Below are 19120 nucleotides of genomic sequence, written 5' to 3' on the forward strand. Positions count from 1 at the left end.
TCAAATATGTAAGAATAAGATTCATTCTCCAATAGATCCATGTACCCTCTCTCTTCTTAATTCTAAATAAACTTCCATAAAAGTCAATTTTGACTTGAGATTATTCTTAATTGAGGATTGATAATAGTTCAATCCTCTGGTGGCCATCTTTTAATATATTGGACTCAATATATTTTTTTTTTCATTTTTGCTATCAAGCAATCTTTTAAAGCCCAAACCCCAAATCATATGTCCATATATACAAGTAATAAGTGATACATCATATGTTTTTCTTTTGTGTTTCTACTCCCATAGTTCTTTCTCTCAATGTAGATAGCATTCTTTCTTATAAATCCTTCAAAAGTAAAGTCCATTACATTGAATAGTTCCACAGTGTTTCACTTTCTGTGTATAGTGTTCTCTTGCTTCTGTTTATTTATTTATTTATGCAGAGTGAAACATCAGTTCATTGAGGTTCTTCCAGTTCATACAGAAATCCTCTAGTTTATCATTCCTTACGGCACAATAGAATTTCATCACTATTATGTACCACAATTTGTTCAGCCATTCCCCAATCCAGGGACACCCCCTCATTTTCCAATTTTTTGCCACCACAAAGAGCATGGCTATGAATATTTTTGTACAAATATTTTTCATTATTATCTCTTTGGGATACAAAACCAGTAGTGGTATTGCTGGATCAAAGGGCATGCAATCTTTTAAGGCCCTTTGGGCATAATTCCAAATTGCCTTCTGGAATGGTGGAATTAATTCACAACTCCATCAGCAATGCTTTAGTGTCCCAATTTTGCCACATCCCCTACAACATTTATTATTTTCCTTTGCTGTCATATTGATAAATTTGCTAGGTGTGAGGTGGTACCTAAGAGTTGTTTTGATTTGTATTTCTCTATTAGGAGGGATTTAGAACATTTTTTATGTGATTATTGATAGTTTTGATTACTTCATCTGAAAAGTGCCTATTCATGTCCCTTGACCATTTGTCAGTTGGGGAATGGTTTGATTTCTTGTACAATTGACTTAGTTCTAAAGGCATAATTTTAAAAATAGTTTCTGAGAAAAATGGGAAGATCACTATGGAAAAATAATGCAGTGAGAACCAGGAGGACAATTTATACAATAATACAAAAAAACCCTTACCTTCTGTCTTAGAATTGATACTGTGGTTTCAAGGAAGAGAGAGGTAAGAAGTAGGCAATGGGAGTTAAATAACTTACCCTGGCCCTCTAAAGGACCCCTTAGTTCTGGACTCATTTATGTGGACTAGGTTCTATTCTAGGACTAGCCTGGCCCTTAAAGAAAACAAGTCAAGTTCTTTTTCTTGAACTCTCTCATGACTTTTCACTACTTACTCACAGCCCCACTTCTAGTTTAGGTTTGGTTCATGTGTAGATTATCTCCACGAGGGAATAAAATGTAACAATTTTAATGTAGTTTTTATTTTAAATGTAATGAATTCCCCACAGGAACAATATTTACTTATATAAAGTAGAAAAGAAAAAGGGGATTAGATAGGAAACCACAAACCTATATTACATATTGCTTGTTTTTTTTTAAAAAAAAGCTTTAAAATTTATTGTAAATTCAACATGTCACTTTCAAAACTCTCTTATTTATCTATTTTCCTTTGAGGTTCCTCTTGAAGGTTCTTAGTATTTATTTCATTCACAAAAGAGAAATACTTATAACACTAAAGGCATATTCTAGAATATGTAATTGCCAAATGATTAAACCATAATCATGAACTGAAACTAGAATCCCTCTGGAATACACCATACTGATGAAATGGATGAAGAGTTTTCAAGGGACTAAGCCAGACAAAGCCAGCTTATTTAAGACACATAGACTTAAGACAAAGGATCCTTGGTCTTCTTAAGGTAAATGAGGTTAAAAGGTGAATGAGGGGTGTAGAATTATGAGATGAATCCTTTCATCTCTCTCTTATCTGTTGTCTATAATGGAGAATTTTTCCATAATGAAGGAAAAATGTATCTACTTTTTCAAAGACCATAGAAAAAAACAGAAATAATAATGTAAAAAAGGGTTAACAAAGTGTAATATTAATACTATTCAGTTTTGAGAAAAGAAAAATTTAAGATGATTGAAGAGTGACTCCCCACATAAGACTGATTAGTTTATTGTATCTGAAGTTCCTGATTGCTAATAGTGAAAATGGAGATCAATAAGCTTGTTAGTTAACTGTTAGGTTATTGTGATTCCTTAATTAATTAGTTTGTTGACAAAAAATGGTCAAATCATAAACATATATACATGTACAAACATGTATATGTATATACATGTACATATATTTGTATGTGTTTTAAATCATGAATAAAGTTGCATAGAGGGGGAAATGTTTTGCAAATTCAAGTAAATTTTCTCCATATGCTAAATGCCATTTTTTCACACATTTACCATGTTCTTTTCAAAACATGACAACTTTTATAATTATATGAGTATTAAATTCTCCTCTACCCCTTATTTAATTTCTTTACCTTGTCCAATAGTGGTAGACATAACACAGATATTCAGTGAAAAGAAATTGAATTGAATGACATTGTTCCAAATTTTTGTTATTTTTCTTAATCTTTTCCACCTTTGCCTTCATTGTCAATACTGATCACAAGTCTTTTCTTATTTTGGAATACAGGCTAGGAGCAAGGATTTTTTTTTTTTTTTGCCTGGATTTTGTGGACCTCAATCATCTCAGTTTCCCCCACTTGATTGTAATTTTTATTTTCCATAAAAAGAAACAAATTCCCAGCCAGTAAATTGTGGATGTCTTCCTCTTTCATATTAAAGCAGTAAAAGGTAAGTCACTTTAAAATACAATTGTTCTATTTGGAGGGAAATTGAAAGCTGTTCTTTCCTTCTGAGCTTTAACAATTGTACTGCTTTTTTGTTGGTCAATCATTTCAGACTCTTTGTGACTGCATTTAGGGTTTTTTAATGTCTCATGAAGTATTTGAACTCAGGTTTTCCTGAATCCTGGCCTGGTACTCTTTCCACTGTACCACCTAACTGCTCCCATGTCCAAAAGATAGCAAATCAGTTGGTCGGTTGTCTTAATGTGTTTCAGGCACTGTACTAAGGCCTGGGGATAAATAGAAAGGAAAAATAAAATAGGTCCTCAGCTTTCAAGAGGCTCATATTCTAATGTGGGAGCCAAAATGCATGCAACAATGTTTAAACAATAGATATAAAAGATAAATTAGAGAATATCTCAGAATGAATATATTAAGATTAAAGAAGGTTGAGAAAAGCTTCTTACAAGTGGTATTTTAGTTGAAACTTGAAGGAAGTTAGGAAAGCTGGGAAGGGATAAAGAGAATTCTAGGCCTGGGGAATAACCAGTAAAAATATCTGAAGTCCAGAAATATAGTGTAAATTTTTTTTGAATAGCAAAGAGGCCAATGTCACTGTATAGCAGAGTACATGAAAGGGAGTAAAATGTATCAAGAGTGGGAAAATAGGAAGGTTACAGGTTATAAAGGGTTTTAAAACCCAAAAAGAAGAGGAGTTAAAAGGGAACCACTGGAATTAATAAAAAATGGTATAAGAAACTAAAGGACTAGAAACAAGGGGGGGAAATCAATAGAAGAAATAAATGAAAGTAAGAGGAAAAAAAGAAAAAAAACCCAGTTTTTCCAATTCATTTAATATAGTAAACTTTCACAAGCATATAAAACAATTAAACTTATGAACTAAAACATTAATATTATGTCCTGTAGTGCTTTCAAGTTGATTTAGATAATTTGGACCATTTAGAGATATCTCTTTTTCATCTATTTATCTTTCTTTTTGTATGCTCTTTCTCCTTTACCTTTTTTTAAAGATTCTTTTCTTTTTTGCATGTAAGCTCTCTACAGGCTTACTAATGCAGAGTTTTGCCATTTCAAGACCCTTTTCTACTAAATGAAGAATCAGAAATAGCTACTTCTCTGTGGCCTTCATTTATCAGTGAAACTTGCTTCCCTTTGGGATTTGATTTATTCTAATAAGCTCCAACTACAAGTGTGCCTGTCTCTATCAGTAAATCTCACATTCAGCACAGTTCTTCTGTTCAAATCTCAAAGATTGTAACAGTGCCCTCCTGAGGGAAGGCAATCTTCCTTTTATTGTTTCACTTTGGGGAAAGATCTAATGTCTTTTCTACATATGACTCCTATTTCCTAATTCAAGTTTATGGTTTGTTCCATGGATTAAAAAGTCAGGAATTACTAAGTACAAACTACATTTGGCCTCATGATCATATCCCATCCTTACATATATATGAATGTGACTATTAATAATATACTGGGGGTGACCAGAATAAGATATATGATCATTCTTATGTTAGAAAAATTATGAGACTTATTCAACTTTATTGTTGTATTTTTTTATTGTTGTACATCTGAATTGGAACTTGATTTCTCATAATATAGAACCTGATTATGGCTAGGTTTCCTTTGAAACAGTGATGAAAACACTAAAAAAACATTTTGACAAAAGATGTCTATACAAACGAATGTTTTCAACTTATATTTTGGCATTTATTTATATGACAGAAAGTAGAACCTGTCCTTTCTTGCCTTCCTTCTCTCAACAAATTTTATCACATTTTATGTATGTATAAAAGAGCTCTACTAGGTGCCAGGGAGAAACAGAATTAAATAAGACACTAGTCTGTCATCACAATTACACAATCTTTTATTGGGGTTTAGAAATACACATAATAATCAGTTAATCAACAAGCATTTATTAATCAGCTACCATATTCCAAGCATTATAGTAGATGTGGAGATACAAAGACAAAAATGAAATATTCCCTGCTCTCAATGAGCTTATATCATATGGATAACATGAACATATACATATATATAATATTAATGTATATTATACAGGATACTTAAATATAGCATGATAGAATAGACTAGAATAGAAGCATAATATTAATAATATTAACTATAAAGTAATTTGGAGGGGAGACCCTATCAGTTTGGAGGAGGGGAGATGCAAAGTTACATATTGAAGTTTCATTTGAGCTAAATTTTGAAGAAGGCTAGAGATTTGAAAAGACAGAAAGAAGTGAGACTAGGGTATGTTCCAGGCCAGGGGAAAACTTGTACAAAATATTCATTCAGAGCACCAAGAAAGTTTGGCTTCACCAGGGAGTGAGTGAAAGGAAGCATTATATTAAAAAAATCTGGAAAGGTAGGTTTGAACTACTTGTCAAGGGTTGAAGTCCAGAAATATAGTGTAAATTTTTTTTTGAATAGCAAAGAGGCCAATGTCACTGTATAGCAGAGTACATGAAAGGGAGTAAAATGTATCAAGAGTGGGAAAATAGGAAGGTTACAGGTTATAAAGGGTTTTAAAACCCAAAAAGAAGAGGAGTTAAAAGGGAACCACTGGAATTAATAAAAAATGGTATAAGAAACTAAAGGACTAGAAACAAGGGGGGGAAATCAATAGAAGAAATAAATGAAAGTAAGAGGAAAAAAAGAAAAAAAAACCCAGTTTTTCCAATTCATTTAATATAGTAAACTTTCACAAGCATATAAAACAATTAAACTTATGAACTAAAACATTAATATTATGTCCTGTAGTGCTTTCAAGTTGATTTAGATAATTTGTATAAAGTTTATTTAAATGATAAATAGAAACCATGTAAAATTGATTATGACATTCATAAAGAGGGATAAATGAGGCATGATTGAATGGAGGGAACAAAAAATATTTTGCAGAAAAATGGCACTTAAATTGAGTCTTCAAAGTTTTAAACTCAGAAATCTGGGTGACGAGAGGTAGAGAATATTCCAGGTGTAGAGTATCAACTGATTAATTCAAAGGAATCTAGGGTCATAAATTTAAACTTGGAAGAGAACTTAAAGGCTCCCTCTTTCCAGATAAGGAAATTAAATCCAATAGTGACTAAGTGACTTGATCAAGGTCACGTAGATAGTAACTTGTAGAACTGGAATTTGAATCCAGGTTTTTGATTCTAAAACCAGTGCTTTATATATTTTAGCATTTGACCTTAATCAACCAAAAATTATTTATTAAGTGCCTATTATATACAAAACCTCGTGACAGAATTTCTGGAAGTTATTTCCTGAATCTATAATACTATACTATTATGTAACATATCTCTTTAACTTGACCACAGGAATAAGATAAGTGATGTTTTTCAAATGCTTTGGCAAAAAAGTAGGTAAACTTTATTATATTATTCTCATGATGTAATAAACATATTACAAAAGTAAAAGGATGTGAGTTTATTCTGACATGATTTATTTTATTTTTTAAAAAATCCTTATCTTCCATCTTAGAATCAATAATAAACATCAGTTCTAAGGAAGAACTGTAAGGGTAAGGCATTTAGGGCTAAATTACTTGTCCAGGGTCACACAGCTAGAAAGTGCCCACCTACCTGCCCCTACATGATCTATTTTTGATGAAAGCATATCTATTGAAATATTTGCTAACTACCCTGTTAGTAAATATTTCCTAGAATTTTTCTAGGAATTAAATTTAAGCTAGTTGAAAATTCCAGTTTCTTCTGTTCTTTTTGAAAACAAGGACTTTCTCGACCCTTTTCTAGATTTATATCACCTGTCTTGTTTTCAATAATCTTCTAAAAAATCATTCAGAGTACCAGTGGAAATGCACGTTGGCTACATTGGAGGAGTGGGGGAAAGAGAGCAAGAACATGAATCATGTAACCATGGAAAAAAATTTTCTAAAACAAACAAAAAAACATTCATAGTGACTTAACAGGCACATGTTGTCCTGTTTATATTATATATTAAAATATGTTTATATAATATAATATTTATATTAAATATAAAGTTATATTTTATATTTATATTAGTATACATTTTAACTTTCTAAGTGGGGTGGTTTTTGTGCATCTATTTCATTCTCCTTAGATAAAACACATTTTTATTTCTCATTGGAATAATTTCATTTCATATTTTCATATTTTCATTTTTGAGAGTTGTTCATATCTTCTCGACTAATTGCAATATAATCTCAATAATAAGGGTTCTTAGTTGGTCTTCCAGTGGATGCACTGAAATTTGTTCTCCCTCAAATAGAAGATGCATGTCAGACTTTGTCTTTACTTTCTTTCTCTACCACAAATTTTAAAAGGCAGTGATCAAATCTTCAGCCCATTCTCTTTCCTTGGGCTCTTTCTCTCTTCATCTGTCTTCCTCTCACTCTGTATCTCTCTCTCTCTCTCTCTCTCTCTCTCTCTCTCTCTCTCTCTCTCTGTCTGTCTGTCTCTCTGTCTGTCTCTCTGTCTCTCTGTCTCTCTCTGTCTCTCTGTCTCTCTGTCTCTCTGTCTCTCTCTCTGTCTCTCTCTCTCTCTCACACACACACACACACACACACTGAGCAAATTAAGAATTAAGCACTTCTAGCTTCTCTTTTTATTAACTTTATAAGCTGAACAATAGTCTTATATCTTTTGTGATGTTTCTATTTTCCCCCAAATAGTTCAAAATCTTTTTTTGTCTTCCTTCTTTAGCTTTTCTCACCAGCTTTAGCTCATTATCAGCTTTAATATGCCTGACTGTATTCTTTCAAGACTGTACCACATTTTTTAATTCATTTCCCTTTTTATCAGTATGGGGCTTCCCTTCACTGTCTCAGCTTACCAGTAATTGGTAATTTTGTAGGCAATCTTTAACCATGTAGCCACTCTGATGATGAGTACTTCTGAATTCTGCTAGATCTCTTTTGACAACCCACATATAGTTTATCATTTTGCCCAAACTCAAAGTCTTTCTAACCAAAGCTTGAATTTCAAAACCTATAAGAATCATGAACTGAACTTTAGTGAAACTGAGGAAAGGAGCATCATAGGAGGAAGGAAGAGTAAAAAAAGAAGAAAGAAAGAGAGAGAGAGAAAGAAAGGAAGAAAGAAAGGAAGAAAGGAAGAAAGAAAGGAAGAAAGAAAGAAAGAAAGAAAGAAAGAAAGAAAGAAAGAAAGAAAGAAAAAAGAAAGAGAAATATTAGAAATGAATTTGTGGGTCATCTAATTCAACTCAAACTTAATTATTACTTCAATAACATACTTGAACAAATGTTGATATAGAATTTGCCTGAAGACCTCAAGTGAGCTATAATCAACTGCCTTCTGAGGCATCCTCATCTGATTTTAGTGTATAGTATATGATGGAGAATAATGGACAGTAAGATTTTGAAAACCAAACAGTAGAGGGATTAAAAGAAAAACTGAATTGGAATAGAATTACAAGATGTTCTTATTTATTTTTCTTTTAGTATAAAGATGTTTTCTTAATGTTTAAACCTTTTATGGATTACCATAAATACCAACCCTCCTAGAAGGCTTATTTGATAGAGTACTGGGCCTGGAATTGGGAAGACTCCAAATTAAAATTTAACCTCAAACAATAGCTGTGAGACTCTGAATAAGTCACTTAACCTCTGTTTACCTTAATCTATTGGAGAAGGAAATTTTCTGGCACACCACTCTATTAGCTTTGCCAAGAAAACCCCATGGGCAGTATGGTCCACAGGGTCATGAAGAATTGGACATTACTGAACAACAACATATGTCAATAAATTAAATAATAATGCCTCACATTTTAGTGCTTTATGATTTTAAAAGTACTTTACATATGCTACCTTAATTGATCAATTAGTAGTTATACTAGAAATAGTCATTCATTAAAAATTACATAACAAGAGTTACAATGAATTTTGTGGACTATTTAAATTAATTTCTATTTATCAGGCTCTATTTTAAAGTTGAAATACATTAGTATTTGAAATATAATTTCTTAGGCCTCTTGAAGGCCTAAGATAATTTGTTTGCTTATTTATACTGAATGACATAAAGGTCTTAGTGCTCTTTTGCAGCTTTTAAAGTCTGGTTGAAACAATGAAAGTTTCAACCTCAGGTAAGCATTCTTTGTCTCTGAGCTTTCCATTTCTAGTAGTTTGGGAGCCACTTATTGAGCCTTATTTCTTTCATTATAGAGGAAGAAAACGAGGTTCAGGATTATAGAATGACTTGCCTTATAGGGCTTAGCATTTTAAGGGAAGAATCAAATCAAATCAAGAATTAAAACTAGTTAAAATGTTTCCATTCATCATCATTTGCTATCTTCTTAAAATAAAATTCATTCAAGTCAAGACATTTTAGTAATCTTGTATCTACATTATGGAAGGCTTGGGTTTGGAGTCAGGAAGACCTGGATTTAAGTTCTCTCAGAGTGACTCTAACTGTGTGACCCTATGCAAGACCTTCTCTGTGTTTTTGGCAACTTCCTAAGGCTTGTATACTAAGTTCTAACCTGGTTTTGAATCTATCTTGAGAAGCTGTTGCTAGGGGCGACTGGCAAGTGTTGGCTATGGACCTAGAAGGTAAGGTCAGGGTGAGGGAACCAGCCTTCAGCCAGAGATAATCTGACACTGCCCTGATGTTATATGATCCACCAGCTAAACAGATGTAGTTATTAAGTTGGTTACTAGGCTACTCTAAACTAAATTCCTGCCCACGTTCCACCTCCCTCAACCCCCCCCCCCCGAGTCCCCAAGGGGAAGTCAAGGGGTAGCTGGGTGTCTGGGTGAGGTCAAGGAAATCAGAACCCCCAGGTTGGGTTTGCAGGGGTTCTTATAGTCCCAGCTCAACTGTCAGCTCCTGGGACTGGCACCTGCTGGGCATAAAATGTGATAAAATTTGTTGAGAGAAGGAAGGCAAGAAAGGACAGGTTCTACTTTCTTTCATATAAATAAATGCCAAAATATAAGTTGAAAACATTCGTTTGTATAGACATCTTTTGTCAAAATACTTTTTTTAATGTTTTCATCACTGTTTCAAAGGACACTTTCCAGGATGCTGCACACATGTGCACAGATTACCTAGGCAAGGATATCTTGCCAGTGTACTTCAGAGGATTTTCTTTATGATTTTTACTCTTAATATGATTATTATTAATTATCTTACATAATTATTCAAATTAATAATTGATGTTATTTCTTAGCATTAATTCTACTGAATACAACAATATTATAGTATTGGCCAACTAAAAGGATTACAATGTAGGAGTTATACGTGCAAAATATTAATAAAACAATGATATATATAAAACAAGGATATATCGAATCAAATATATCTAATCAAAGCAGCTTAACCAAGTTTTCTTTTACATTGGGGATAAACATTTATGAAAATAAGCATTATATAAATTTTATATGGACACAGGAAAGATATAAAGTACTCAAGGAAAAGTTCAGGAGGGAGTGATTTTTTTTTTCAATTGAGGGAATCAAGGAAGGCTTCATAGAGGAGGCAGACCTGAACTAGGTTTTGAAGAATGAGATGGATTTTCATATGTTGAAATACAGATAGAATATATTCTAGGCATGGCTACTGGAGAGACAGCATACATAAATGTATGAAGGTGGTAGAATGCCACTTGATGTCATGGAAACTAGTGATCCAGAGACCAAGTGAAAGGAAGTGGTATGAAATAAATCTGGAAAGTAAATAAATAAATCTGGTTAGAGAAGTAGAGATTGTAGGAAAATGTCAAGAATTGGGAAGCATCTATGTAGAACTGATTGTCAAAGTTATGAGAATGGGTGGAATTGTCAAGGGAAAAATCATATACATAGAGTAGAAAAGAATCTATTCCAAAATCTTGAACTTCAGTCTTGAGACTTAGAGCACAACAAGGTACCAGAAAGAGAACAGTCGCACAAAGCAATGTGCACAGAACAATGTAAATGGAAAGCAATAAAGTTCAAGTTTTTGGAAGGAAAAGGATAGTCAGTAATAATCAAACATGGCAAAAATGTCAAGGAGAATTAATATTGGGGGAAATCTGTGGATTTGGTAAATGGAAAGTCATGGGTAACATTGGGGATGGAAGCTTCAGGAGCATTGTCGTGTTTGGTAGTCATGAGGAAATGGAGAAAGTGAATATAGACTAATTATTTACAGAACTTTAGTAGTGAATAGAAATGCGTGATGTAGGATCATTCTTGAGAAGACGAAGTCAAAGAAAGGTTTGAGGTGGTTTTTTTTTTTTTAAGAAAGGAAAAGGCTCAATATTTGAAATTAAGAATGAATAGTCTATGGAACAATCAATTAACTAGTATTTCTTAAGCATTCACTCTGTACCAGAGATTGCTCTGGTACAACTGATGCAATCAAAACACAAAAACACTCCATGCCATCAAGAGACTTGCCTGGTAATAAGGGAGACAACATATATGTTTGATATGTACACACCATACAAAGTAACTGGGGAGTAGAAGAGAAGCTGAGATGGACTAGGAAAAACATCTTACAGGTCTTATAATGTCTGAACTGAGTGAGCTGAGCTGAGTATTAAAGGAAGACAAAGAATCCAATAAGCAGAGATTAGGAAGAACAACATTCCAGACCTAGAGGGATAGTTGTTATATAGGGATGAGGCAGGATATATAATTTTTTTTTAATTTTAAACCCTTAACTTCTGTGCATTGACTCATAGGTGGAAGAGTGGCAAGGGTAGGCAATGGGGGTCAAGTGACTTGTCCAGGGTCACACAGCTGGGAAGTGGCTGAGGCCGGGTTTGAACCTAGGACCTCCTGTCTCTAGGCCTGACTCTCACTCCACTGAGCTACCCAGCTGCTCCCAGGATATATAATTTTGTATAGAAGGAAGATAAAGTAAAGCTAGTATGACTGAGCCAGGGAATGTTGGTTGAGGGAAGTAATGTGAAAGGATACAAGAAAAATAGGAATGCATTAGACGGTGAAGAGATTTATTTATTTATTTATTTTTGTTTTATCTTTATTTTATTTTAATAATAAATTTCCGCATAAGTTTTCCAAAGTTATATGATTCATGTTATCTCCCTCCTTTCTTCCCTCCCCCATCCTGGAGTTGACAAGAATTATTCAATCTGGGTTAATATTATCACACAAAACATATTTTCATATTATTAATTTTTGTAAGTGAATAATCTTATAAAACCAAATCCCTAAATCATGTACCCAAATAAACAAGTGATAAATCATATGTTTTCATCTGCATTTATACTACAACAGTTCTTTCTCTAGAGGTAGATAGCATTTTTTTCATAAGTCCCTCAGAATTGTCCTGGATCATTGTATTGCTATTAAGTATATCATGTCTGATCATTCCACAACATTTCGATTACTGTGTATAATGTTCTCATGGTTCTGCTTATTTCACTCTTCATCAGTTCATGTAATTCTTTTCCAGTTCTTTTCAGATATACTTTCCAGTTCTTTCTGAATTCATTGTGTTCATCATTCTGTGAAGAGATTTAAATTTCAAACAGATGACCTGATATTTGATCTCAGAGATAATAAAGGACCATTAAAGTTTGTTAATTAGGGAAGTGACATGGTCATACCTGCACTTTGGGAAAAACATTTTTGCTGTTGTTTGAAGGATGAATTGGAATTGGGAGATATTTGAGAGAGGAAGTTCTGTTAGAAGTCTATTGTAATAGTCCTGGTAAGAGGTAATAGTCCTGGTAAGAGGTAAGTAGAGTAATTGCTATGTGAGTGGAGAGAAGAGAATGTTTACCGATATTGTGAAGGTGAAAACAGCATGTTTTGGTAACTGATTACATATATCTGATAAGACTGAGGGGTATGTGTGTGTCTCCAAGGATGCAAACTTTGGTAATTAGAAGGATGGTAGGACCCTCAACAATAATAGAAGTTCAGAAAAGCAGAGAATTTGGAAAGAAGATAATGATTTATGTTTTCCGAAATGTTGGTTTTGAGATGTCTCTAAGATGTTCAACTTGAAATGTTCAATAAATAGTTGGTGGTGTGGGACTGGAGCTCAGCATTAGGGTTAGAAGAATCATTTACATAGGGATGATAATTTAACCTATGGGAGTTAATGTCACCAAGTGAGAATATAAAAAGATAGAAAAGGACCTAGGACAGATCTGTGGTGGTGGTGGTGGTGGGGTATTTGTAGTAAGTGGATGTAATGATATCAAGAAAAGTCAATTGGACAGTTAGGAGAATCAAGAGAGAGGACTGTCATAGAAACCCAGAGAGGAGAAAGTACCATGGATAAGAAACTGGCCAACTATGTTTGTTATGAGAGGTCAAGAAGGATGAATATTGAAAAGGGAATTTTAAATTTGATAGTTTAAAGATTATCAGTAACTTTTGATAGAGCAGTTTCAGATCAATGATGAGGTTAGAAGTCAAGTTATAGAATTTAGAAGAGAATAATAAAAAGGAACTGGAGAACCCATATGCAGACATTTTTTTCAAATAGTTCAGTTAGTAATGTTCCAGAGAATATGAAAGGTGATGACTTCAGGAGCTCAGATGGAAGAGCTAACTTTGACAAAAAGAGAAGACATTTCTTGCTCTGAAAACTGAGCAAAAGAAAGTTCAGGACTTCTGGAAAGATTGTTTTATTAAGTCACTACTGAGAATTAATTTTTATCCGATTGTTATTTTCCTGGGGCAGCTGGGCTAGTAACTTGACAGTTGTAGGGGGGAGTGGGTTCTGAATTGATCAAGAGAAAGAACACTGAAAATCAAAGTTTCCTGATAAGAAAAAAACTTCATCTATTTAACAATTTTCATTGGGTGATATTTTATAATTCTCTTAATGCTAAAGTGCCTGAATTTATAGAAGATACTATGAAAGAATGTACAGAAGCTCTTTCATTCTTCTCCCTGTTTTCCATGGCTTTGTATCCGTAGGGCATTGTTCCATCAAAGGCGATGAAACCAGAGAATCAAACTTCATCCTCAGGCTTCATCCTGTTGGGCCTACTTGTGGACGACAAGATGACAGGAATTGTCTTTGCTATAATCTTTTCCATCTTTGTGGTGGCTCTCACAGCCAATGTGGTAATGATATTTCTAATTCAAGTGGACTCCCAGTTACATACTCCCATGTACTTCCTGCTTAGCCAGCTCTCTATTATGGACACCCTTTTTATTTGCACCACTGTACCTAAGCTCTTAGTTGATATGATATCTAAGGAAAAAACAATTTCTTTTGTGGGGTGTGGAATTCAGATTTTTCTTTACCTGACCATGATTGGTTCAGAGTTCTTCCTTTTGGGACTCATGGCATATGACCGTTATGTAGCTGTCTGCAATCCCTTGAGATATCCAGTCCTCATGAACCGAAGGATGTGTCTTCTGTTGGCTGCAGGTTCCTGGTTTGGTGGCTCCTTGGACGGTTTCCTCCTCACACCCATCACAATGAATGTACCTTACTGTGGCTCTCGAACCATCAATCATTTCTTCTGTGAGATTCCTGCTGTCCTCAAGCTAGCCTGCTCAGATACATCCCTCTATGAAACCCTCATGTATATATGTTGTGTGTTAATGCTGCTCATTCCTATCTCTATCATCTCTACATCCTACTCTCTCATCTTGCTCACAGTTCATCGTATGCGTTCAGCAGATGGCTGGAAGAAAGCCTTTACTACCTGTTCTTCTCACCTGACCGTGGTCAGCATCTTTTATGGAGCAGCATTCTATACATATGTGCTACCTCTATCCTACCATACCCCTGAGAAGGACAAGGTGGTGTCAGCCTTTTATACTATAGTCACCCCCATGCTTAATCCTCTGATCTATAGTCTCAGAAACAAGGACGTCATGGGAGCACTGAAGAAAGTTTTATTTAAATGTTCCCCTACACAGAAACTTATAGCAAGTGGTGCTTAACAACAGTTATGTTTTCTCCAAGTTGGCATGGTGCAAAGAACCCACAAGTGATTGTACCCTTCCCCTTTGCCTTCCAGTTACCCTTTCCCCCAAAAAACTCTGTGGTTCCAGTTCCCATGGGACACCCAGATAGGAAAAATGACCTTTCTCACTTGCCTTCTTTTTGCTCCTTCTTGATCCTGGACTACCCAGGAAGGTTATCTTGCCTGTTCACACCACCTTGATGAGCTCAGAGTAATCAACTCTAAGCCTTCTGTTGAACTGGATGACTGCCAAGCTTTACTGTGTGTCACTACTTCTTACCAAATTCCTCTGGGTCCTACCTTATGCCCTATTGATATGCTTTCCCCTGGGCACTGTCATCTGACCTCATTACAAACCATAAGGAACATTTTCATTTGCCCAAGTCTTCACTCTTAGGATCTATGGTCCTTTTCATCTTCTCTGTAGCTAAAGACTTTTATATGCTATCTCACCTAAGTAGCATATGAGTTTCTTTGGTATATCTAATTTTTATTTATTTTAATTTTAATATTGAATATTTTCCCCTAGTTACATGTTTCATGTTCTTTCCCTCTCTCCCAAACTCCCTTAACCCCCCTTAGCAGACACAATTCCACTGGGTTTTACATGTATCATTGTATATCTAATTTTTAAAATTTCTATTACAAGCACTTAGCAAAATGCTTAACAATAAATCCTTTCATGTTCTTTCATTCATTCATTATGAAAATTCATAGATTCTATCATATAAGGATAAAAAATGATAAAGGCTCCTATAAATATAAAAATTAGTAATTTAATTAAAGCCATGCTGATAGATAAAGTCATTAGACCACACGCTTGTAAGAATTCAAAACTGCCGCCCGCGCCATTATTGTCTCCCGCCTCTTCCCGAGTCTGCTGGCCAAGAGGCCACTCCCCCCTAACCCAGGAGATTTAAACTGTTCAGTGTGGAGACATAGGCGTTCCCACGCCCAAAGAACCGGAAACGGAAACCCCTTGGACCACGGGAAATGTAGTTTGATAATTTCCACGTGTCCATAGAAAATATATATACTTTTAGATGGCATCTCCCAAATTTCACTTTTACAATCACCATAGCTATCATTTCTTCTATCATCATACATCATCTCAAACCAACCTCAATAATAACAATAAAATGGGAAAAACAAAACCACATGTCTTATAAAGAAGAACTCAAGAAGAAAGCAAAACTCAGGCACTGCAATTTTAAATTTCTTAGCCATTGAAAGGGGTAGGGAGACAGTATTGATATTATACCATGTTATCTCTTTTATGCCATCTTGTGGCCACGTTCTAGAATAACATTGTCTGACAATTTCTATTCACGTTTTAGGAAGCATTGCTCAATTTAATATCAGAAGTTTCAAGAATGCCATTATGAACGACTCCCCAAAGGTCATATCACAAGTTCAACATATTACCCAAGTTCAGTTGAGTATAGCAAACATGGCTAGGTTAGCAAATATATTAGGAGAGAAATATGATAGGAGGAAAATTTCTTGAGGTTGAGTGAAATAAACCTTCATTTAAAAAAGTTTTCTACCCCTTCTGAACGAACACTTACATTTCAGTTCATGATATCCATTTTAAACCTAGTCTTTTACAGAATCCTTTGAAATCTATTCTTCTCAAATGTTCAGGTTATTAAGATATTATTTAGGAAGTTTATCATTTGAACTCCTTGACCTCTTTTTAATAGAATAAGGGTGGTGCATTAGTCAGATAAGTTAGACCAAATACTGATCTTTTTATTCAGAAACTCTGGATTTGAACCCCAGGAGGATGGATATAATCTAGTCCAACCCCTTAATATTATAGATGAGTAAACTGAGACTTGGGGAGATTATAGTTAATAAGAGACAGAACTTGAAGTGAGAGAGAGAATTTAGAGTCTTTTGACTGTAAATCCAAGTATGATACAAACTTCCTATTATTATGCTAACTTCTCTGAGATATTTCTTGGTTCTAGAATGATTCCCCATATCTTATAATTTTTCTTGTTGACTTCAGGTTGGCCCATTAGTTCTACCCACTATAAAAGTAGAAAATGCTGCTTTATTAGAAAGTGGATTCCCTTTTACTGGAGATCTTTGAATGCTAGATGGATGAACTCTTGCCAAAGATATTGTATAAGGGATTTTTCCTGAGATATTTTTCCTCCTTTCTATACTATTTAATTGGGTATCTCATTATCATACATGAATTCAAATATCAAGTTTGTTTAGGATTCTCATATGCATTTGTTCACCTCTAAACTGACCTCCAGACCAGTCTGACATCTCCAGCTGATTATGGGGCATCTGGATATCTCATATGTATCTTATTTTTTATTTTAAACAATTATTAATATATATATTTTAGAAAAGTTAACATGGTTACATGATTTATGCTCTTACCTTCCCCTTCACCACCACCCCCACCCCGGCCTCCCCCCTGCCCCGGCCGATATGCATTTTCACTGTTTTTAACATGTGTCATTAATGAAGACCTATTTCCAAATTGTTGATAGTTGCATTGGTGTGGTACTTTTGATCCCCAATCATGTCCTCATCAACCCATGTATTCAAGCACTTAATTTTTTTCTGTGTTTCCTCTCCTGCAGATCTTCCTCTGAATGTGGGTAGAATTCTTTTCCATAAATCCCTCAGAATTGTCCTGGGTCATTGCATTGCTGCTAGTACAGAAGTCAATTACATTCTATTTTTCCACAGTGTATCGGTCTCTGTGTACAATGTTCTTCTGGCTCTGCTCCTTTCACTCTGCATCAATTCCTGGAGGTCTTTCCAATTGACATGGAATTCCTCCAGTTTATTATTCCTTTTAGCACAATAGTATTCCATCACCAGCATATACCACACTTTGTTCAGCCATTTCCCAATTGAAGGGCATGCCCTCATTTTCCAGTTTTTTGCCAACACAAAAAGCGCGGTTATAAATATTTTTTTGCAAATCTGTTTATCTATGATTTCTTTGGGGTACAATCCCAACAATGGTATGGCTGGATCAACGGGTAGGCATTCTTTTATAGCCCTTTGAGCATAGATCCAAATTGCCATCCAGAATGGTTGGATCAGTTCACAACTCCACCAGCAATGCATTAATGTCCCAATTTTGCCACATCCCATCCAACATTCATTACTCTCCCCTTCTTTCATTTTAGCCATTCTGCTAGGTGTGAGGTGATACCTCAGAGTTGTTCTGATTTGCATTTCTCTAATTATTAGAGATTTAGAACACTTTCTCATGTGGTTATTGATACTTTTGATTTCTTTACCTGAAAATTGCCTATTCATGTCTCTTGCCCATTTATCAATTGTAGAATGGCTTAATTTTTTATACAATTGATTTAACTCCTTATATATTTGAGTAATTAGACCTCTCTCAGAGTTTTTTGTTATAAAGATTTTTCCCACTTTGTTGTTTCCCTTCTTATCTTGGCTACATTGCTTTGGTTTGTACAAAAGCTTTTTAGTTTTATATAATCAAAATAATTTATTTTACATTTTGTAATTTTCTCTAACTCTTGCTTGGTTTTAAAATCTTTCCTTTCCCAGAGATCTGACAAGTATACTATTCTGTGTTCACTTAACTTATTTATAGTTTCCCTCTTTATATTCAAGTCATTCACCCATTCTGAATTTATCTTGGTGTAGGGTGTGAGATGTTGATCTAAACCTAATCTCTCCCATATTTTTTTCCAAATTTCCCAACAGTTTTTGTCAAATAGTGGATTTTTGTCCCCAAAATTGGGCTCTTTCGGTTTATCATATACTGTCTTGCTGACGTCACTTACCCCAAGTCTATTCCACTGATCCTCCCTTCTGTCTCTTAGCCAGTACCATATTGTTTTGATGACCGCTGTTTTATAGTATATTTAATATCTAGTACTTCTAGGCCCCCTTCCTTCACATTTTTTTTCATTATTTCCCTTGATATTTTTCATCTTTTGTTATTCCAAATGAACTTTGTTATAGTTTTTCCTAATTCAGTGAAAAAGTTTTTTGGTAGTTTGATAGGTATGGCACTAAATAGATAAATTAATATGGGTAGAATGGTCATTTTTATTATGTTAGCTCATCCTACCCATGAGCAATCAATGTTTTTCCAATTGTTTAGATCTAATTTTAATCGTTTGGAAAGTGTTTTGTAGTTGTTTTCATATAATTCCTGTGTTTGTTTTGGTAGATAGATTCCTAAGTATATTATATTATCGAGGGTGATTTTAAATGCTGTTTCTATTTCTACTTCTTGCTGCTCTAATGTGTGGGAGATGTATAGAAATGCTGATGATTTATGTGCATTTATTATGTATCCTGCAACTTTGCTAAAGTTGTTGATTATTTCTACAAGCTTCTTAGTTGATTCTCTAGGATTTTTTAAGTAGACCATCATATCATCT

At 34.4% G+C, this 19120-nt stretch overlaps 1 protein-coding gene across 1 annotated transcript; it reads left to right on the forward strand.

Moving 5' to 3' along the window:
* Positions 1 to 13734: 13734 nt before the first annotated feature.
* LOC123245120 (olfactory receptor 2T11) lies at positions 13735 to 19069 on the forward strand (the record flags this gene model as incomplete). The annotated part of the gene is made up of 2 exons (XM_044673875.1): positions 13735 to 14643; positions 19052 to 19069. Coding segments are annotated over exons 1-2 (927 nt in total), but the record flags the coding sequence as incomplete, so codon positions are not given.
* Positions 19070 to 19120: the final 51 nt, after the last annotated feature.

The sequence above is a fragment of the Gracilinanus agilis genome, chromosome 4, assembly GCF_016433145.1.
Source record: "Gracilinanus agilis isolate LMUSP501 chromosome 4, AgileGrace, whole genome shotgun sequence".
Classification (NCBI taxonomy): Eukaryota; Metazoa; Chordata; class Mammalia; order Didelphimorphia; family Didelphidae; genus Gracilinanus; species Gracilinanus agilis.